At 37.2% G+C, this 22,975-nt stretch overlaps 1 protein-coding gene across 5 annotated transcripts in view; it reads right to left on the reverse strand.

The window, feature by feature from the left end:
• Positions 1 to 22,975, reverse strand: part of NALCN (sodium leak channel, non-selective) — a 225,406-nt gene that overhangs the window by 167,557 nt on the left and 34,874 nt on the right. For 4 of the 5 annotated variants that reach the window (XM_039389441.1, XM_027730766.2, XM_027730763.2 and 1 more), the window contains one exon: positions 18,194 to 18,348. The exons of the other annotated variant lie outside the window; for it this stretch is intronic. In XM_039389441.1, coding sequence (XP_039245375.1) covers positions 18,194 to 18,348 — 155 coding nt within the window. The remainder of the gene's footprint in view (positions 1 to 18,193; positions 18,349 to 22,975) is intronic. 5 annotated transcript variants of the gene reach the window in all.

The following is a 22,975-nucleotide window of genomic DNA, read 5'->3' on the forward strand; positions in this document are numbered from 1 at the left end:
AGAATTAACTGAAATAGAGGAGAAACAACTGCTAGAAGGCAATAGCAAGTACTGGAATAACTGAAAAGACTGTAGAATTTGATTCCTTGGAGCTCTTTAAGAATACATCAGCTAAGCAACTATAAGGAATGACATAGGCACAGGTGACTCGATCTGGGGGTGGCAATGAGCTTGACCTTTAAATAGATATCTTTTTGAGGTTTGTACTAATTTTCTCCAATTTTAGAGCATTAAAGAATTCTATAAGGCCCATGCAGCATCTTATCTTTACTAGTTATTAAAAATATATATTAACATGGATAAAGTAATGTGTTTAGGCTGCATATAGACACTACCTCTTCCAAATGCTGCACATAGACACTACAAAAAAATGGAGTTCAGAATGCAAAAAGTACCTTGCATTAGGGTTTTGCAGAGCCAAGTTCCACTGCTTCTGAACCAGCAAAAACCCTTTTTCTTTCTGTTTGATAAAGGAAGCATTCATGAGTCATAGGCTGTGGATCTAACTTCTGTAGAAGATGTAAAGTAACACTATGAATAAATAAAATGTCACTCAAGACATGATTAGATGATAAATTAACTCTGTCCATAAGGCTCTGTCTGTAAGACTACTATATCAGAAGCACCACAGCCACATGACAAGAAGCACTGATTTACTATAAGCTCCTTAGAAAATACCTTTTTTCTAGGGCTTCACTTTTTACTGAAAGGTTATACACTGCAACTTGCACTGTCTACCTGCACCCCAATTTGTGCAACAGCAGATACTATCTGCTCTCCTACTTCCAGCATAAAGTCGGTATAATTGCAGCATTTTGTGTCTCCCTCAGGGATGCTGACAGTAACACATTTATGTACCCTGCCTCATCCTGAGCAATTGCTACAGTGGGTCTTATCACATGTCAGACCATGGCCCGAGTCTACTGCAAAGCAGCACTCCTGCAGCACTTAGTAGTGAAATATTGTAGTTCCTGTTCCCCGACATTATCTTCCAATGGATGTGCCTGTACCACGTGTAGCTCCCTCCAACCCGTGCACAACTCCTGTACTATTCCAAATAGGCTTGCATGTCTAACATCTTCCACAGGCTGACACTGCCTCATGCCATACTCAGTATCTTCGATACTGGATTATAAAGCCACATCCCTGGTGGGATGTGACAGCCACAGGGATGTGACACAACTCTCATGGGAACTTTGGACTGAGAAATCTCATATTTTTTAGTTATATTTTAGGGTCACTCATGAAGTCCAGTGAAGATCAAACCCAAGTACTGTACATACGGATACACGCACATACAGCTCTTGAAGGGACCAGGCTTGAGCAGTGTAAACACTTGTCAGCCTACATCACGTTGTGTATAGACCAAAGACCAGTGCCAAGTAGATGATTTTATTAGTGCAAATCCTGCCCCTGTCATAGTTCCATAGTTCATATTTCCACAGTATATGGCTCAGCAGCAGTAGGTTTGCAGAAGACACATAGCCAAATATCTAAGTGCGAACACAATAGAAAGTGCCCAAGTTCAGGTTGCCAAAAAATAGAAAACACAGAGGGTAAAAATATCACTAAGAACTTGTCTCTGACCATAAAGAAAGACAAAGGGTAATACTGGCATCAGAACAAGTAGACATGAATATGAGGTAGGCTGATTTTAGGCATTTTCTAATCATCAGAAAAATGAAGTCCTGAAAGAGTTTTTAATCTTGTTTTACCTCTTCCTCCTAAGTTGGAACTTACTTCATAGTTTTATGAACGATGGATATGACACAATTCTCTATGGTCACAAAAAGAAGTGAACAAGAGCATCACCGAGGTTTTTTCTAGCTGAAAAACAAGGTTTCATCTGTAAATGTGATGATACAGGCCATAAGCAAACTCCTTCTAAGTCCCATAAAGTCCAATTTTCTAAATAACATAGACTGAATCCACAAGGAGCAAACAGTACAAAAATAAGATTCATTTTCATTGGCTTCCTGACAGGGAAGATTTCTAAGAATGCTTCTAATGAAGTTATGCAGGAAGGATTAACACTGTGGTCTGTTCAGGAAGAAAGCAGCAATGTGGCTCATCTAATAAAGTACTGCACCACAGCTGGGCAAGTAATTCTTTGGTACAGAGACTGGTTTTGTTACAAAATATCTGTTTACTCTGAACTGCATTGAAATTCTCCAGTGAAAACTCTTTCCTGCCTTTCACCTTCCCCCTTGTGCCTGAGGACACTGTGGACAGAGCTGCAAATGTGCATCTGTTTACGGTAATTGAATTGCATATGAAACTAACAATATCTCCATGTTCACTACAACAGCCCTAACCACTTGAGCACTCTAAAAACTGCTGTCAGCATAGTTGGTCAAATCTATTTATAATTCTAATACTTAACTAAAATGAAGGACTGCTTAAGGATGCATTTAGAAGGGAGAAAAAAAGAAAAAAGAAAAAGAAGTCGTAGCTCTTGGAGATATCAAGAGGCCGCATATCCATGGAAGCATGTGTGTTATGGATTTCATAGAATGTCTAAGGAATGAATGAAATTAGAAAGCAACTGGAGAAAGACATGCTGTTGGAGACTAGGTTGCCTGGTATAACATAAAGCATCTTATCTGACAAATCTGGCAAAGTATTTGAGAAGAGAATAAAAAACAGACAGGTGTGAAGTAACTAACACAGTCAATTTCAATTAGGTTTAAGACACTTGTGAAACTATGGTAGAAAGCAGGTTAATCACAGTTCGAGTAAGTGCACAGTACAAGCAGCATTCTTCACTGGATAAAATGACCAGGTGAAAGACTGCAAAGACCAGTGTGACTGTGAAATAACCGTACAGATGTCTATTAAATTAATCCTACAAGGATCCCACAGCAACTCTTTAAAAACAGTACTCTCCCCCGATACTCCAAACTCTCTTCAGGATTTCTTAGTTACCCAATGATTGCAGGCAATACCCTTAGCTATCTCCAGAGCATTTGCATCTTGCTGTGTGAATGTCAGTGAAATAAATATTCACGGCTATGGTATAATAATGGTAGAATGCTGCATTTTAGATGGTTTTTGAAGTATTCCATTTCCATTCATTGCTACTACCCCTCCATGAATCATCATTATTGATCCATAGTTTCGTATCAGATGAGGACAAAAAGAAAACATCCAAGTAATAACAGAATTATGATTCTATGTGAAAAAATGAAAATAGGAAAAAGAAAACACATTTGGAGTTTGTTTTAGAGAAGAGGATTAAGCAGTAATAATACAACTGAAGCTCTTTGAGAGATGGTGATAGGCATTTAACTAATTGTCACCTCAGAATTCTAAGTAAAATGCCTAAAACCATCAGATGTAAAACAAATATAATAAATATGTTCGTATGTACAATGCAGCAATGGCTAATGCAGAAGGATATGTAAGCAGTACACATACCGGTATTAAAACTATGCAATGCCTGCCACAGGCAGGTAATTAGAAGAAAGCACACTACAGTTTATCCGAGGAGACATACAGAAGTCCTGTTGTGACTAATCTATCTTATTTGAATTTGTCAGCCCCTGGGTAACTTCTGTCAAGATGAATCAACTACATGTAGAGTCAGCTCCTCGAGCAATAGAACACATTTCTGAAGATTTTACTTTGTGGATGTTACCACAGAGCATCTATGCTCTATGAACGGTTAGATGTCCCTGTCCCACTGGTGACTGACAAGATCTTCTGACAGTAGATTTGCTAACTGTTTTCACTTCTTCTGAATTTTATACAAGAAGTGATTTAATTCTTTCAGTATCATTGATTTAAAAAGTGTACAGCTTAGCTGAAAACAGGGGCTCAAAGTCATCCAATCTCATTGTAGTTGTTTAAATTAAGTGCCAAAATTTGGAGCTAAGTTACTGCAATCTTCTTTACAGTGGTAAGGAAAAGGTGACAGCTTTGTGTAGTTAACTCCTTTTCAGATGTGGACTGAGATTCTTAACTTGAGGGTTGATACAATGATGAAATGAGGCAAAGTAATGACCATTATGGTACTCTCTATTGCAAGGTGACAGTAGCACAGATTTGTTGGAAAAGTAAAGGATAACCTTCTAAAACAGCTTCTGAATGTAGTAGAAAATTCTGACTGTAGCATGGGAGAAGATGTATGTTGACACTTGCCAAGATGACCAGTCACACCTTCCCTAGAGATGGAATAGCATGTCTTCAAAAAGTCTTAAAATCTGCACAGTTCAACCTCCAAGGCAGGTTGAACAATTAAAGACTCTGTCCACTGAAAAATATCTGTAGACATTTTAGGAAAGATAGCGATTATCTGCATATTGAAACAATTCATAAGACAAAAATGCCTCTGTGGCAAAGAAATCAAGATGTATTTCCTAACACAGTCCTAAGTATAGAAAAATGGTAACTATTTGTTAGATGTCTTAAAGTCTTATTCAAAAGATTTATTCAGATCACCTGCTAGATACTGCAGTATCTAGCTCCCAGTTTGTTCACAACCAAAATCTACGGTAAGAGTTAAGTATAGGTAAGGTATTTAATGTTCTTAGGTAAGACTGTTCTTTCAAGTCATTCCTATTCTTTCTCAGTTGCTGTGAGAAAGGCAGTAACTAGAAGTGAATGGTCTTACATTTTTTTAAAGAAGTTCGCATGGGATTTGAAATATTATACTGTTCTTTTAGCTTGTAACCTAGATCTTTTCATATATCACTCAGTGCATACCAGATACTGCGTAAGAATTTCTTCATGTGGCAATTTCATGACACTGACGATGGAGTAGAATACAGTAACTACACTAAATCCCTAAGAACAACAGGCAAAAGACACTTAGGAAAAGAAACATTCAATATTTAAATATTTGAGTAACACAGTGCACAATTTAATGAAGAAGGAGCATGGCATTACAAATTTGCTGCAGGGTACTGCAATGGTAGCAGCATGTATGAAGCCAGTTATCACAAATGAGCTGATGTGCTGGAGTGTCACACCTAAGCTGCTGCTCTGTGAGTGCTCCCCCCGCTAGAGTCACCATCTGTGAACTAGATTTTCTGGAATAGCATTATTCCCCCTTGTTCCCCAGCAGAATTGGGAAAGCCAAGCTGCAAGCTGGCCCTGTGTTATCAAATCAAAGGTCTTAAATCAAAGATAATTTGGTAAGCTACTCTAATTACTGTAACAGAGGGCATGTTGCATGAGTATTGCACGTTGTATTTCTAGTGGGTGGTTTAGCTCGTTTCCACCAACCTTATGGAAAGGATAAAATAATCAGATCTCAGGAGGTAAGGTAAAAACCACGTGTCCCATGCATTACACAAATGTTGAAGGTCAAAGCTTGTAAACCGGTCACATCCTGAAGCTTTTGTCTGAAAGTGAAGATCTTCCACTGTGAAAACAATTATCTCTATTACCCAGTAACTGCAGGTTTCATTGTGCAGAGCTATATTGTCTTAATGGAACTGACTGATAATTAAACCAAAAGGATCTAATTTTCTTGGTATGGAATGACAGGTTTCTAATTGTCTAACTCCATTCTCTGTCTATTGGCTAAGAGTTTCCTGCTCCTTAGCATGGCTGAAATTAGTCACACCTTTGTTTCTGGAATGTTCACACACCTGTACACCTTTAACTTCTCTTTCCATTTTTTCATATTGTTCTCCATTCCTTGTCAGACTGAGTTATTGAGTAGCTATCCACACAAATAGCTATTGTCTTTGACATAAGCCTTTCTTCAACACTCATGCAGAGTGAAAACTGGTGCACTGGGAGGTTGGTTTTGCTTGAAGCAGTTCTTTCTATTTGTTTTCTTAGTAAATCCTCATTAAGAAAATGGTCTTAATCTGCATTTATTTCCCTTTGACCGTGGCATTCCTAGCATGCATGTGTCCCTTGACTGCTTTACTTAGCCTCTCCAAGTTATCTGACCCTTTGGTCATGCCTTCCATAGGAATTATAAGTAAACTGTAGTAGCAGTACAAAAGAAAATTTCCTCTTTTGCCTTCACAGAGCATGTATCATCTCAAAATCATGCTGGAAGGCCTTGCCATGCTGGAGAAGGGGAAGCAGAAAGTAAGCATGAGAAGGTCACCTGTGGAAATAGTATTTACACTGCTTGTAACACACACAGCAGCAGTGGGCACTGACAGGCTGCAGGCCCGCTGGAGGATGCAGTGCAAAGGCTGCCGTTGGCTAGGGGTGCCCTCTGGGAGCTTGGGTCCTGCAGAGCCAGCTGCAAGGTCTCCAGCACCACATTTCCCAGCAAGCTCCATTCCAGGCTTCCTCAAACTGTTATGCTGGAGCAAATATGTCCTCTTGCCATGCAGAGCAGTAGGGAGCAAGAGGTGGGGATATTTAAGTGGTTCACTAAGAAGCAAACAGCTGGTGAACTCTACTGCACTGGGTTTTTTTGTTGGGTGTGTGTGTGTGTGTTTGTTTTAGTTGAGGTTTTTTGTTGGTTTGGGGCTTTTTTTTGTTTTGTTTTGTTTTTTTGTTATTCTTATACTTGTGATCTCCTACTGATCTCAGGGGAAAACTTACATAGAATTTAAGACTATCCTACTTCAGCTAAATTAAGAAACAGTACATGAAGTTTTATGTCAATAAGGAATTGATATGTATGAGGTGATAGAGCTTACAGTTCAAAAAAATCTAATCAGATGTAATTAAACCTTGCATTTGACCTGCCTCAACTTTCCTTTTCTTATACCCATCTAATAAGGCTGCCTTTCTGCTCCACTTTGCTCTTTCACCTTTTCAGCTTATGGTCAGGGACAGTTTATGGGCCTTTTACCTAAAAGTAGCAAGTATGAATTTATTTTTTTTAACATTGCCATTCCCATCATGCAAGTACTAATCAGAGGGTATATTAGAAAGAAAACTTCAAAATACCTACTTTCAAAATGAAATCTAACCAAAAGAACCCTTTCTGCATTCCCAGGCACAGATGAAAATGAAAGAGAGATAGAAAGAAGAAGACAGCAGAGACATTGGACACATGATTAAATTCTGTGCAGCACACTATAATAACACAAGTGATATATCAAACTATAAATAACAGCAAAAGATGTCCACCAGGAAAGGTCAACAATTACAAACAAAACAGAGAACAAAAGAAAAAGTAAAGCTTTCTGGAAAGTTCTTTTATTCCGTTATATATTTAGCTGCTGACTCTAACACAAAACAGCCTGAAATGGCAGGGAAAAGTATGTTCCACTGAAGCCTCTCAGCAGCAGTAAAGTTTTCTTTGACTGTCAGTACAACTGTATTAATCTATTCACATTAGTTTCACCCGATTGCCTGGTTTAATGCAAGACTCAATTACTTTGGGATTAACACAGCAATAAATTACAATTCTGGAGGGTTGCTCAAATTACTCTAAGTTTCCAAACCTCTGCAACTTCCCACATACCATTTCTTAGTGTAAGAGCTAATTCAATGGACATTATTTGTGCAATTTTCGTGTGTCTCTAAACCATTGCTTAAAACTAAAAAGTCTTAATTAACTAAGCAACAAGAATGGCCTCACTGAGAAAAGTGAAGCCTAGAGAAACATCAAATAGCTAAGGAATTTTTTTTGTTTTTAATTCACACCATTTATTCAGTTTTCTAAAATCACAAGTATTGTCTTATTATCCTTTGTGAAAAGTTTGTGGTTGTAGCTATCTCTGTGTTACTCTTCCAAAACAGAAATACAAAGAGCTCACTGTGACCATCAGTAACAGCCAATATTTATATCCCAGTCACATCCTTGTACCCACATATTACAAGCAGTTTAAGCAGTCGGTGTGTGCTGTAGAGTGGCAGGACACTGGTGCCCCAGTCCTGGGGAAGGGAGACTGGAGCTGCCTTCTGGTCTACATATCAGGCTTCCTTCTCCCACAAAAAGCAGGCAGGAATAAAGAAATAGCAATGAAATATGTCTCTGGTATAAGGTTATGACACAGCCACAGTATATAGGACCAAGACCTCAGACATGCAGGCCCACCAGCTGAGACATAACCTTTAGTTTAAGCCATTGGCATTCCATTGAAAATTCATGGCCTGACATAATGTCCTTAAGATGCAGTTGTTTCTAATCTGCCAAAAATTTCTCATTAAAGACTCTCTATTAATACATTCACCAATCAAACTTAGTCTACATCACCCTCACAAAGACACGACAGATTTGACTCCCTTCAGCAAGAGCAAGAATTAAAAGAATTAAGAGACTGAAAGTTTTCAAGAAACATGCCCCCATCTAGAGCCTACTCATTTTGGCATTGTGTTCCCTGCAAATCAAGAAATTACCTGTTTTCTCCTTTCCACAAGACATGGAAACTCACTAACATGGCCTTGCTAGAGCACTTCCATTTTAAAATGATTCTGCTTGTTTAGATGGAATTGTTACACTAAAGAATAAAACCGAAATAATCTGAAGAAGTCTGGCAAACTATACCTCTTCAGTGAAAGGCTCATCAAGCCTTCATATTTGAAAGGCATGTTCAGTCCTCTATAGCAATAATAATTTTACCATGTGCCACAGAATTTTTGCTGAACAGAGCTAATTGCCACTTACCTTGGAAACACTATCAGCACCAAATTGTTTGATAACTACCATATCTCATCTCTACTAGGAAGAAATAGTGAATCATATGCATTCATCTGCATTTTATAAACCTTTCTGTATAACTTTTAAGTAAGAAAACCTGTATTTTTTATGTATTATGTACAGGGATATTCACTTACATATATAGAGGGTTATAAACCCCATAGTGTCAGGCTGCAGGAGCAAGTGACAGCAAAAGATAAACAGTATACATATTTATGGTCAAAGAAAGTTAGTAAATAAGGGCTGATCCCTCAGTGTCTGCTCAGAAGAAAACTCCATACTGAGGATGTCAGCATTTCTAAAACCAGTCTGCTGTTAGCCAGTTATTCTGGGAAATAGCTTAAAACTTGTTAGTATGATTACAAGGTTTACGAACCCTCAAATAAACTTAAATCTATATGGAGAAAACAAGTATAATGAGGACAGAGCTCTCTCCAAATAAAGAAATAATTCTGCAGAGGCAACAACCTAGTATAAGTGTCTTTCAGCCGCCCTAATGCGGTAAAACAGAAGCACCTCTATTTGGAGCTGAGCTAAAGTTCACATAGCAATAAACTGTAAGCATTCATTTAAGGGGGACAAGTGACAAGTATAATGTGCGACATCCTTGCCAAGCCATAGAAACAGTGACCCACGACCACAACACCCCACAGTATTGCAGCCGTGGAAACTGCAGAACTGGTGACCCACTTGGAAAATTCTGTGGTTAATTTTAAAGTTCCTGCTAATTTTTGTTATTTGAAACAGGATCAAAACACAAAGTCGACTTTGCAGAACATGGAGATAGGTCAAGAGAAAAAACTTATTGCTGTCTGTCGTCTGCAAGGTGTTGGTTTACCAGACTCTGCTTTCCTGTGCAATGCAAGATAAGCATATACCATGGACACTGCCAAGGTTGGAAATATTTGTGCTAAATAAGCACACTTTGATAAATTAAGTTTGCCTAGTCTTCATTTCTGTTTCTTCTCATGAGCAACGGTCCTTTCCTGGTGCACCAATTTGAGAATGAAATCATATTATTTTTCTTCTTCGACAACTCTGAATATTCTTTGGTAGCAAAATGAATTTTCTACACAATGCCTTGCTAAATCTCTCCATTTTGTCAGTTTAAGAAAATTTCAGTGAGAGAAAACTTTGATCTAAAGGATATTATCCTGTATCCTGCACAAGATTTAGTACTAAAAAAACCACAAGCAAGCATAATGTAAAGACAAACAGAGCTTCCAATACTTTCAGACTCACTTGATGGCAAAAATTACATATTCTGCTGAATAGCATAATGGAAAAAGGTATTTGTGGGTAAAATCCTTACAGAAAGACAGCTGCTCCTGCTTTCTGAATCTAAGCCTCTATACAAACTGGCATTTGGAACCTCAAAGGAAAGAGTGGCTAAACAGTGAGTGGAATCAAAGATGAGTATCAAGAGAAAGGAATATTATGTCAAAAAATTCTCTTTTGTATTCTGTGAAAACTGAATATATTGTAGATCTGCATTTTTTCACTACAGGGAGAAGGAACAGGTTTAAAATCATATTTGGGAAATAGGAAAACATAAAAGCAGGAGTCAAGTGAAACAGTGGTCCGTTTCCACTGGATCACCTTGTTGTAGAAGGACATCAAGTTAGTCAAGCAGGACCTGCCTTGAATGTTTATGTTTTCCGAAGTATATTTGTCTACATTTGACTTCCAACCACTGAATTTCACTAGTACTTTTTCTGCCAAATAAAATTAAATACCAAAGAAAAAACAAAACTCACAAAGCCTTCTGTTATTAAACTCTTTCTGATGAGAAACTAAACATGGCCTTGTAAGCAGGTCCTTAACAAGCTGCAACCAGTGAAAACACTAGTGTGCCTTAAGCCCAAAGATTTGTCAGTTGATTCCATTTCAATTTTTTCATTATATCTAAGGAAGAAACTGAACTTATTTACTTTATTAACAGACCCATGCTTCATTCCTCACAGTGTTTGCATCCTTCTTAAGTACAATTATTTCCCAAGTTGAACAACACAACAAAGATCGCAAACTGTTCTCACCTGCACAGGGCATATAGACTGTTTACTTTACTCCTCTGTGCTCACCAAAACCCTCTACAACCTTCAGAAGGTGCATATGTAAAGGTGACGCCTAAGTTTATTTAGGTGCCTTTGGTGATCATAACCGGTAGGCTTTTGGTACTAGGGGGCATTCCAGAGCAGGGACACTTGTTAGGGGACTGCAGCCCATGTCTAAGTCCATCCTGGAGCAGAGGAGATGATTAGTAAGGAAGGAGCAGCAGCAGAAGAGTAAGAAAGAAGGGGCAGCACAAAACCCCCAAACATTATGCATCTACTCCAGATTCTTGCACCACTCCCTACCTCACATGCTGCAAGAACACAGGAGAGGAGACTAGGACACTGGGAGTAGAGGTGTGAGGACTGAAGCTGAGACAGGCGAAGGAGGAAAGATGTTTCCTGTAAGTGTCTCTTTAACTATTTGTCTTCCTTGCTTCTTAATACCTGAATAAGTAATTATACTACCTTAATTGGCAGTAAAACAAATAAGTGAAATTCCCTGAGTGGAGACTCTTTTCCCCACAACAGTGTCACAGATGGTGTCAGGGCCCTATTCTGTCTGCAAGCGTAAGAAGGAATTCCAGTGAAGAAAAAAATCTATCGCCATTTTTGAAATAATGGTTTTTAGTGGTTTCTCAATCAGTGGAGTAATGGGGCATGCTTTAAATCATTTTGGCTCACATTTAGAAAATATGTGTTTTATTACTAGATAGTCTGAATGCCTTCCCTAATTACATTTGACACCACACATTAACATCACTATCATTTGTCATGTTATCACATGATAACTCCACAGGCTGCAGTCATGGATGAAGGCCTCCTTATTAGACACTTTACATGAAAGAGCCATATAACTGGAATAAGATTAGACCTGTTTACTAAAGTATTTAATACTATAATGTAGTTTCTAGGATAAACAGAGCATGAAGATTCAATACATGTATCAAGCATCCATATCATCTATAGAATAAAAGAGTCTGACCAAAAATTTTGATGAAATTGTTATTGAATTAACGCTTCTTTCATAAGGCTCAACTTCTCAGCCCTTAATGGGTACAATTAAATGGAGGCTCTGACTAAACAATTACATGCCCTCATTGCTTTCTATTATTCCAGATACAAAATGACTGAGGGCCAAGGGATTCAGGCTGTGGTGGTGATGATGCTGATCTGCATTTCTGTCCATCTATGTCTGTGCAAAATGACACCAGCTTCACTCAGGTAGAGATGATGGTGTGAAAGGGCAGTGAAGGGGGGAAGAAGGCATGTTGGGAGGCTGATAAAAACCCTTTCAATCCTTTGCACTATCAGTTGTATCTCCTACTTTGAGCAAATAACCTGCAAATGTAAATTTTTTTCAGTTCATCAACTCATAATTTCCTCATGGACCTTGAAGTCTCAGAGCTGGCAAAGTAGGCAGTTGCTTAGGACAACTAACCAGTCAAAACCCACCTTCCTCTCTTGCCTGTGCCCGGGACGTGGAAAGACCAAGTGTCTGCTAATAGCACCACCAAGACCCAAGCAGCCTGTGTGGGGGTGACAGAGTAATTAAAAGGTTAGCCTCTGCCACCTGTGAGAGGCACTCTTCTCATCCAATGGCAGTAGGAATGGCAAGTTGGATTTTCAAGTGTTTTATGTTGGTATGTCTTGTTAGAATTCAGCCTCTTAAATGTTAGAGGTGATTTTATTTTATCCATTTTGGTGTGAGGTGGTCCATGGAGAAAAATTGGAAATAACTTCACAGAAGAATGACAAAGAGCAGGTCTTTATAGAACTCCCTCTAGTAACCAGTTTCATGTTGCTTGCTTTCTGATGCCTGCAGCAGGAATTCCTGCTGCTGCAGACTCAGAAGGAGGGAGATGGAAGGAACCATGCTCTGCCTCAGTCCCTGAATGCAGGTTAGCAGGGTATCCTTACAGAATGCAGGTTTTTCACTTTGACCACTGCACTACTAAATAAAAACATGGGTCACTTCCACCTTACCTTTAGACTACCATTTACTACTGAAATTTTGTTATTTGTCTCCAAGATATAATATGTATATGTTTATCTCCCATATGTAAAATGGCCATTAATGTGGTAGTTTTTGTGAAATACTCTTTGCAGGTAAAAGAAGTAATTAGTATCATTTAATAGGGTACTGGCCCTAGCTATTGACAGACGGGTCAATAATACAGGATAGAATTAGATTTCCTTTTTCTCCTTTCAAAAAGATCTTTCATGGCCTAGAACTTCTTTGGTTTGCTTTGTAGAATATTTTTTTAACTTTTAGGTTTCTTTATTCAGGACTCCCTTTTCCTTTTGAGAATATTTGAAACAATATGTAGCACTGTAAATCATTAAAAAAACCCCTTCTCTAGGATTACGTGATGACTAAAATCAGTAATGTAGCTGTAAGTGTACATCTGTAGATGATTACAGATGCACCCATGAGGCATGTGGAATGATTACTAGCTGATGTTTCAAAAACCTGAATGCATAAGCATCTGTACTGTGTGAAAAGTACAGGTAAGGAGGAAAACTGTACAGGATATCCAATGACAGTGCAGATTTTGGCACACTTGTGTCTACGAGGCACCCCTTCCAACAGCACCTATAAAGACAGCTCTGCCAACACCCTTAGTGTGCCCCTGATAGCAATTACTGCCATATTAAATAGTGACTTAAAGTAGATGCACATTCAGATAAACAGATAAGGCAGAAGTGCTTGTCGCAGCCCTTCAATTGCCAAGATTTGCATACTCTAATTTAATTCAACAGTTATATTTATGCTTTTTAGGTATATCAGATGCAAATACTTAAACAAATACGTGACTAATAATTTGTACAATTACTATTTGTTCACAAAACAAAAGCAATTTTTCTCAATATTTAGCTAAACTTTGTTTACATGCTTCATAATACTGTCATGCTATCAGCTATACCCTATGAAATTTAACACAGCTAGGAAAAATACAAAGTAGAAGAAAATAAAATCAGAAAGAAGAAATAGGCCATCTGTGAATGTACCTGATGCTCTCAGTGGGAGACAAGGCTGAAGGCTGTTCTAATTTTTTATAGAAGTCTGAATTGAAACCAGCTAAGTCTGAGAAAGCAAAGAGCTTGACAGTACCATACAGGTATAGTCAATATTGCCACCCACAGCCACACAGCCAGCCAAGCTTTTCATTCATACACTTTCTCTTACTCCCACTCAGCCCCATAGCTAGTGTTCAAAAAGTCTTTCAGGCATCCTTATGGATAAAAGAGGTAATTTAATATTAAGGCTGACATTGGGTAAGAACAACACATACTTAAGAAGACAAGTTCTGTGTCAAACTGTTGGAAAGAGTACTTAGGTTTCTACTAAGTTCATGAGCAACTTTCTAAGAGAAAGCAGTAACTTCCTGTAGCTTCTCATCACCTGTAACCTGAAACAGCTGAAGTCAGTTTACCTAGATGGGCATCTTGTTCTTTCCTTACTATTTCTTCCTTCCATTTCAGAACTTCACAGAGAAAGGGATTTGAGGTACTGGGACCTTAGCTAATTGGTTCCTGTTTCATTAATTCTTCAGTTTCACAAACACTTATGAGATAGACCTTTGTGACTTTTGCTTATAACTTTTCCAGAGGTATTGCCAGACAGAACTGTCCCAGCTTTTAGTAACTTCGCTCTCTTTAGAAATTACATTGATAAAGTTGGCAATACTAATCAGTGTTTATTTCATCCTACATGCAATCTAGAAATATGTACACTGAAGAACAGAGGCATTAGCTGTAGATATATGTTGATGTGGCCCATGTTTGAAAAATTATCTTCACAAACATCAGGTGTCTCAATATATTAATATATATTAAAGGGTACAGGCCCTGGAGAACATATGGAGAACCGGAGAACAAATCTTATTCTATCAATGCCGTACAAATGCAGAATGGAGGCAGGTTTTGTAAAGAGAGAGGAAACACTTGATGGCCTACATCTTAATTTTAAAAGGCTTTTAACATTGTCTCACCATGGCAACGTACAGGAATATGGCTAGGTGATGCTGCTCTGTGATGGGTGCAAAACTATTTCTTAGGTGTACTTATGAACAGCTATTAATGAAACTTTGTCAGAAGAGTAAGACTCATCAAACAAGGTTCCAGAGTCTGATCTTGGTCTGTTTCTATTTATTTTTTCACTCTTGACCAGGTTGACAGAAAATAAATTACACTCATCTAATTTCAGATACAAGTAAGTGGAAAGGCACAGAAAGTATTCAGGAGGAAAGAATTAAAATTACAGAAGATCTTGTAAATTGAAGAAATAGTCTGGAAAAACAAAAGAAAGTATGCTATTCAACAGAGACAAATGTACATTTAAAAAGAAATAAGTAAACAAATAAAGGATGGGAAACAGCGATGGCAGCTCTTTCAACAGGACGCAAGGGCTGTAATAAATCAGAAAAACATGAATCACCCACAGCATGCTGTTCTGAAAATGGAAAACATCTCACTGGGATGTAGAAACTGTAACAGAGCTTTACAACACATAAAGTAATGGCTCTACTGGGGTATTCTGACAGTACTGCACTTCAACAAAGTGGTGAATCAGCCACAGAAGGTCTAGAGAAGGACAGTAAGAACAATTTAAGGTATAAAATATAACAGCAAAAGACTGAAGCATTTAGAGCTATATGGAGGCATAAGGAAAGATGCAAAAAAGCTATTTTTTTAAGGTTTTGTCTGTGCCAATAGTGAATAAGGTGAGAAATTATGACCTTAAATTGCATAAAGAAGAGAGATTCAGGTTATCCTTTAGGAAAATCTTCCTAAGAGTACAGACAATGAATCAGCACAATAGGGTGCCTCGAAAGATTATGAAGCCTCCTTCTCATCAGAAGGGGATGGCCTAGATTGTCTTGACAAGATGAATTCAAGCCCCATTTATCAGTAGTCTATAGCTATGTTCTTCCTTATGCAGTACATACATACTTGCATGGAAGCATACATAAAATAGATAAACAGAACACCTCAAAACTAAAAATAAAAACTTGGGAAAGAAATAAATTTTATTTTTTTAAATAAGTATTAAAACTTATACTATTATCTTTCCAATTTCCATCCTTTTAAAGCCAAAGCCATTCATAAAAGTGGGAGCAGAGTATGGCTAAAATCAAGGTATTTTCCAAATATGAAACTATCTAATTGGCATAGCCCCCAGTATTAAAATCTCTATTAGCTTTTATCTGATTAGGACAACTTGGTTTTCACCCAGTAATAAAATTGTAAAAATCCCTCCTTTTTTCTTTATAGAGAAGAAAAATAACAGAAATTATCAAATTCAAATGTTCATGGCTTGTACTTATATGCTGCAAACTAAATATTACTAATTTTACAATAGCGGCCAAACTGTTATCTCTTGTGTTTTGTGTAACGATAGATTTCAGGATCCAACAGGATAGGCTGTATCATAACATCTTCAAGTAAAAATCAATGAATGTATACAATAAAACAGTACAGTTGCATAGAGAAGACTTCATTACTTACCTATTAATTACATACAAATGTGCATCACAAAATGGATATTTATAAAATATTGATAAACTCACTGGTTATAATCCTGTTTTATAACACTCCTGATTTGAGGAAGCATATTTAACATTTTGTAACAAAGCCTGTGTCTTACCCAGTATTTTAAAGTTTAGTAATCAGCTTTCAATTGATATTCAATTTACTGCTGGCTACTGTACTGAAAGGTGCTATATCCTGTTTACCTATTTCTAGACAAAAACAATTTATCAGTGACAAGTCTTCTATGTCTACTAGCAGTCTCTGACCTTTAAAATGCAACACTCAAAAAGACATATTGATAAGTGTAACTGTGACTCAGGAGACCAAGTCTTCAGTCCTGTTTTTTCACCCAGCATCGCAGGCATGGACAAACTATTTCACCTGTCTTTGCCAACCTGCCTCCATCATTAAAAACATACTGGCCTCCTTTATTAAGCACTCTGGACCTCATTCAAATCATCTACCCATTTAAGCTTGTCTAAGGCATTGCAACTGCTTTTTGTGGGTGACTAGGTAGGCAGCTAGAATAACACCCTTCAATGCCACAAATAATTTCACATGTCAAGGTGACTTCAATCTGAGGCCTTATTCCACTGAGGATACATCTATCTTATGTTCCCCTGTCAAACCATCTTGAACTTGAGAACTCATGTGCAGATGGTTTTAGGTTCTACTGTGAACTCAGCCCATGTTCATCCAGGCATAGCAATAATTCTGAAGGTTGACTGAGAGATCTGACAGGGTTATCCTTTGATGTCTACTGAAGAAAAAATTTATATAAAATTTGATACTGTCAATAGTGCTATTCAGCTAGCAGTACTCGTACAACTGGTACGCTTCTGACTCCCAGAGGAAACAGAACAGTGCTTGGTTGAAATCAGGTTTTTCTCCCTTTCTCACAAGAAAAAAGAAAGGACACAAATGGCAGTTGCTGTCCAGAAATTATTTGGTATCACAGAGTACTTCTTGTAGCAGGATTCTGAAACTACTTCTTGCAACTCTCTGGCTCATTCTGTATATTCAGCAACCTGGGAACCAACTGAAGTAATTTCAGCTGTAAAGGCTTTCAATACTCAAAAAACTATTCTGGATTACAGTCATTCAGTCATTAAACCTTTTGACTACCTTCGAACTGGGGACAAGAAAACAGTCTGGAGCCCATGCCAGGAAAAGTGAAAAAAAAAAAAGCTCATCAAAGTCAAAGAGATGCATCAGAAGGAATGCAGCCTGTGCGTATGCTCTATCATTTGAAGGGACTTCCCTATCTGCCCAGAAATAAAAATTTACAGTTGCAGGCTCCTATTGGACCTTTGTCTGTTAAATAAATGAGATAACCAAAATGTTCTGACAGAGTAACTGCATATTTTCCATTGGGATGTGGATCTTGCCACAGCTGCCCATGCTCTTGCCACCTTTCCTGATTTTTTGTTCTACACTCATTTCCCCATGGGGATAGCACGACACATTTCATCTATCAGAGATCATATTCTCCTGGTGACTCTGCAGGGTTTTTCACAGAACACAAATTGCACCTGTATTGCAAAATCTTCCTGACTCTCAATCATTTTTCTGGGTGACGTTCTGACTAACACAGTCTGGATCAAGATTGGCACAGATACACATGATATCACTTTCTCACTCCTCTTCTTAGTAACAAGATGATTATCAAAGTGATTCTGGCTGGTTTTTTTTTTTTTCCCATAGGAATTATTACTAAAATCAGACAAACAGGATGAATTATATAGTCCAAAATGAATCATAAATAAAACACAGAAATTAGTCTGGTTTGTATACTGGTGATAATCAACAGTTGACTCCTTATGAAGACACTGTTTTAAAGTTATTTAAATCCTGAGATCCCAGGCAATGTAAAAATGTATCATAACTGCAAAGCAAACAGCAAGCTTCTCTTTCTGGCATGTGCTCTACTTGAGCAGAATACTGACTGCACTTGATGTCTTTTCAGCACAAACATTTGTTCTATTCATTTAAAAAACATTTTTAAATGGATACTGAAATTGATTTTACCAGTAAGACAGACCTATCTCATTAAAGCCACTGTAGCCCAGCTCTTGCCTGCTTAGTCCCAGATCTTCAAGGTCCATGCATTTAAATCCCGGTGGGCACTGGTAACCTTCTTCTAGCTCTCTGGAACAGTGGGTGTCTGGGATAGCTAAATTATTCCAGGTTACGTTTCTGTGAAAAATACAAAATTAAGGTGTTACATAAACTAAGACAATAGCAAAACTAAATATTTGAAAGCGAGAGGACTATAGTGAAAAGTACATCAGCTGTTATTTTTACTATCTGATGTTCTTTGGTATACGCTATTTTCATTAATTAAGGACTTATTGTAAAGGGCAAGCTAACACTCTCCTAAAACTTCAGCCTTATGTAGCGATAGTGCAAATACTAACAGCAGAAATTTCATACTAATGCCTAGAGGCCCCATAAAAACAGAGACTCTCCAAGAAATGGAGGATTTGACACTCAGCTGTTCCAAATGCTCTTTAATGCAATTTGGACACTTAGTGTTTCGGGCTTCTTTGCAGATCCTGAGAGTGTGTTCAACTGCAGTCAATACTATGACTTTGACTTCCAAAGGCGTTACCTGTGCTAGCTCTGACACTCCTTAAAGGAACACTGTGGATGACTTGTCAGTCATCTGAACATTCAGATTGTAATTTGGTCAGGCCAGGTTTCCACCATGGATGGAGGGTCACAGGAAAGAAGTCAAACCATTACACGTCTAGTATCATTAGTATCTGTGACAGGCTCTGCTATGACTGAAACAGATCTGATTCCCTTTTAGACCAGTCCAGTAATGATTTGGTAGAATAGGTGAAAACATTTTAACTGGTTTGAATTGGTTCAAACTGATTTATGTTGGTGACCGTAACATTGAAAAATAGAAAGATCATGAGACAAGGGCCAGTGCCTCAACACAATGTGTTGATCATTTTTTACTGTTGTCAGAGGCCGAGCATCACTTGTCTTCCCAGCTCCTCTGGCAGCTGTGGCTGAGCTGCTGGAGGCTCTTCATGCTGGACCACAATGGGAGTTCAGGTAGGCCCAACACTAAGGGACATAGAAGCTAAAAGGAGAGGGAGGACAAGTTTGTTGCTCCCTGTTCTGTTAAATACATGCCTGTGGCATGTACACATAAATATGGCTTATCTAAGTACTCCAAACTTTGGGAAGGAGAAGCTCAGGCAGCTGATTCCTGCTAATAATTTACAGCACCCAGTTAATAATCACAATACATAGTATTTTGCCAAAACCAAACACTGATCGTCCTATTTCCTAAGTTGCAGTTTAGTTAAGAGGTAACTTTAGCAAACTGTTCCCCTCCATCCTGAGCACGTCCCTGTTAGTGTCTGCAAAGCAACACAGCACAGAAGTGGGAAATATATTACCTTAGGGCAAATATACTGAAAGACAATATATTAGCAGTAGTAAAAAATTACAGTATCTATACATTGAATTTAGAATTAAAAGAAAGTATTAGGTCATCTAATCAAACTTCATTTTGTTTCCCTTCTATGAAACCTTATAGCTTGTGTCTGTCTCCTAGATGTGTATCTATTCTTGACTAGCTTGCAGAAAAACAATCATAAGCATGGAAACTTTTTTTTTTATAGCAAAAACTGTTTCACTGTTAAAAAATGTTCCTAATTTATCACCTTAATTTGTTTGTCTTCAACTGTTGGCTTCCTATTCTTGTTATACTTTTTTACGCTAGACTGCACAGAACCTTAATTCCTAGTATTTTCTCTGTGTGAATCCACTGAAAAAAAATTAAGCACCTTTCAATATGCTTTTTAATAAACTAACATTATTGAGCTCTTTAGGTCTTTTACTGCAAAGCATGTTCTCCAGTGTTCTCATTTTCATGTTCTTCTATTATTCCATCAATTTTTCAAATACAAAATAGGATCAAAACCATGTATGCAATATTAATCAAAATTTGTATGAGTTCCACACATAAAGGAACATTAATTAATTTTTCTTTCTGTGTACAGTCTAGGAAAGCACTGGCTTTTTCTTGCCATGATGTTACTGGGACAAATATGAGAGCATACCTTGTTATATCCCCTCATCTCAAACTCTCATGTAGCATCTATATTCTATAATATTTCCATCCTCTTTTTATTCCAGAGGCCATAGGTCGTAAGATTGGCTTTCAGTGATCCTACTGCTATAACTTTGCATTTGGCTGTATTAAAGCACATTTTGGTTTGTAGGATCAAGGTAACCAAATGATTCTGATAACTTGTCAGAGTGCCTTGTCCTTATCATTATTTATGTTTCTATCCTTATTCTTCATTTTGTACATGTTTCTCCCTCATTGATTCTGGTAGATCATGATAATGATTTCACTCACAAGTATTTTTTGACATATCAGTTAATCAATTTTCAGCCCATTTAGCTTGTGCTTTATTGATATTATATAGTGCAAACTTTTTAATCAGTCATGTTATTGAATGAATTGCTTTACAAAGTCTAAGTTAGGCAATTTTATTAGACAAATCTGTAATCTTATAAAAATCATGTTACTATGATGAGAATTATTTTCTCTAAACCCCTTCTTCCTTCCATTTATTATATTAACTTTCTTTACTCTTTACCAATTAGACTTTTTATCAGCTCACTCTTTCTTTTGTCTTGGTTGATGTCGGGCTAACCAGTTTTGCTGCTTGTTCTTTAGAAATTAATGGTACACTAGCATTCTTCTGGAATTTCCCTGCTATTTCAAGATTTATTAAAAATTAATAGAAGAGATGCCCTCAGTTATTTGGGCCTGTTGATTTGAATAAAATTATCCCTAGCAGATGCTTTCTGATATTCTCCTCAGTTACTAATTCTTGATAAGTGAAATCTGTGTTTGCCAAGCTAAAATGTAAAATATGGAATGTTGCCAAAGCTTAAGCTTTGTGTTTATACTGTTTGTAAAGCCATGAGTCCTGTAAGCATGCCCTATCTTATTTTTAATGTGATAAAAATAATTAATAGATATCAGAGACAATCTGTTACCAGAAAGGGTTGAAAGCTTTATAGTTGTAATTACAGATATAATTATGAAAAACGTTAAATATGGATGAAGTTTTCACACTCACAGTTTAAAAGATAAAACAGACTTTGTTGTTGGATTAAAAACAGAAAACTGGTTCTGTAAGTACAGTACATGATCACTTTAGACTTAAATTTGAATAAAAGTAAAACATAACATTTAAAAATGACCCTTGGAATGCTAAGATTATAAAATATCAGAGGAATATTGGTGCCTAAACAAATCTGTAATCCTTAAACTAGAAAAGTGCTCTCTGAAATTTCTTCAACTGTCACCAGTGATTTTGGGTGACTCTGCTACTGAAGTCTCCAGAAGCTGTAATGACAGCTTTGTCCTAAGCAGCAATCTCTTTCTGCACAAATTAGAAGATCTGTCAGTAGATCTTAACTGCAGTACTACTCTCGCTCACTGAAGTTAATGATTATATATGTGTCTGACTTCAGTGACAGAAGAGTTTGCTGACACTGAGTATACTTGGAAAACAGTACACCCAATAATAATGATAAACTACTACTGCAAATTTTAGAAATACCAATATAACTGATTTATATGTTAATACTGTCCTTGTTAAGCTGAGGTCATAATGTGGTAATAAATATGAAAATGATAAATAGAAAACTTCATTACAGAAACAAAGCTGTTATAATTATTAAAGTACAATATCATTATTCTAACAATTGTGCAGGAGCAGCTGTTATTACTGTTAGGTCTGTAAAAAGAGCACCAGTGTAAGAAAGTGGTCTAGGAAACATCTGTTAATAGCAGTTGTACGTTCAGAGTTTCCCACTGGAGAAAATGGATTTGACTGGATCAGCACAGTAAGAATTAAGATATGGCTTTGGGAATAAGACACGTTTAAAAGGACAAATCAAAGGAAATTTGCCTAGGTGCTTAGACTGTTTTCATGGTCACTAAGCAACAAATAAACTTTAATCTTTCTCCATGTTTGTTTTTTTTTGAAAGGACTCAGATAAAAAGCAAGTACTTTTCCATCTAGGTTTCCTATCTTTTAAGTTCCCAGAGTCTCTGAAAACAAGTGTAACTTGGAATAAAAAAGAAATATTTTAATATTTTTGACTACCTAATGCTATTGGCAGCTATATAGCAGTTGCCATCTGAGCTTCTAAGAGGATATATTCTAAAGAGAAAAGTTATACAAAACTTCCCTTCTGCATGATGTTACTGGTATATTATAGCAAGAACCTTAATTTCATATTTTCTGATTTTTATTGGTATAAAATTACAGCCATTAATTATGGTTATGCCACGAGTATCTTTTTTTTTTTTTTAATTCTGTAAATTCTTTAAATTCTTTAAGGAAAATCTTTTGATTGGAAAACAGTGTTCTGTGCTCTAAAACTGGCTGGTGGCATAGGGGGAAAGCAAACTAAGGTTGATGACTTGGATGGCAATAGGAAGTGTCATTGCTTTTTTTTTTAACTTAAAGGGCCTGTTATCCTTTAAGTTATCCACATGTAGGCATTTGGTGTTACTGATGTATTGAAGACACTCAAGCAGGGCACAGGCTACCATGACACATCCGAAAAGCACAAGCAATCTCTGTGAGGAAAATAAAATTCAGTTACAAGTCTTGGGTATTCACATGGATTCAATTGCAGGAAGGAGCTTTAAATCTAGGATGCGAAGTGTTAGTGACTAAACATCTTATTCTGCATTTGATGTGAAAATCTGTTCTTTTGCATGATTAAGTGTTATGAGTAAGGCATTTGCAAAAAGAAGTTAGTATTTGCT

Source organism: Pipra filicauda, unplaced genomic scaffold (genome assembly GCF_003945595.2).
Source record: "Pipra filicauda isolate LSUMZ 115617 unplaced genomic scaffold, ASM394559v2 scaffold125_size2111803_pilon, whole genome shotgun sequence".
Taxonomy (NCBI): domain Eukaryota; kingdom Metazoa; phylum Chordata; class Aves; order Passeriformes; family Pipridae; genus Pipra; species Pipra filicauda.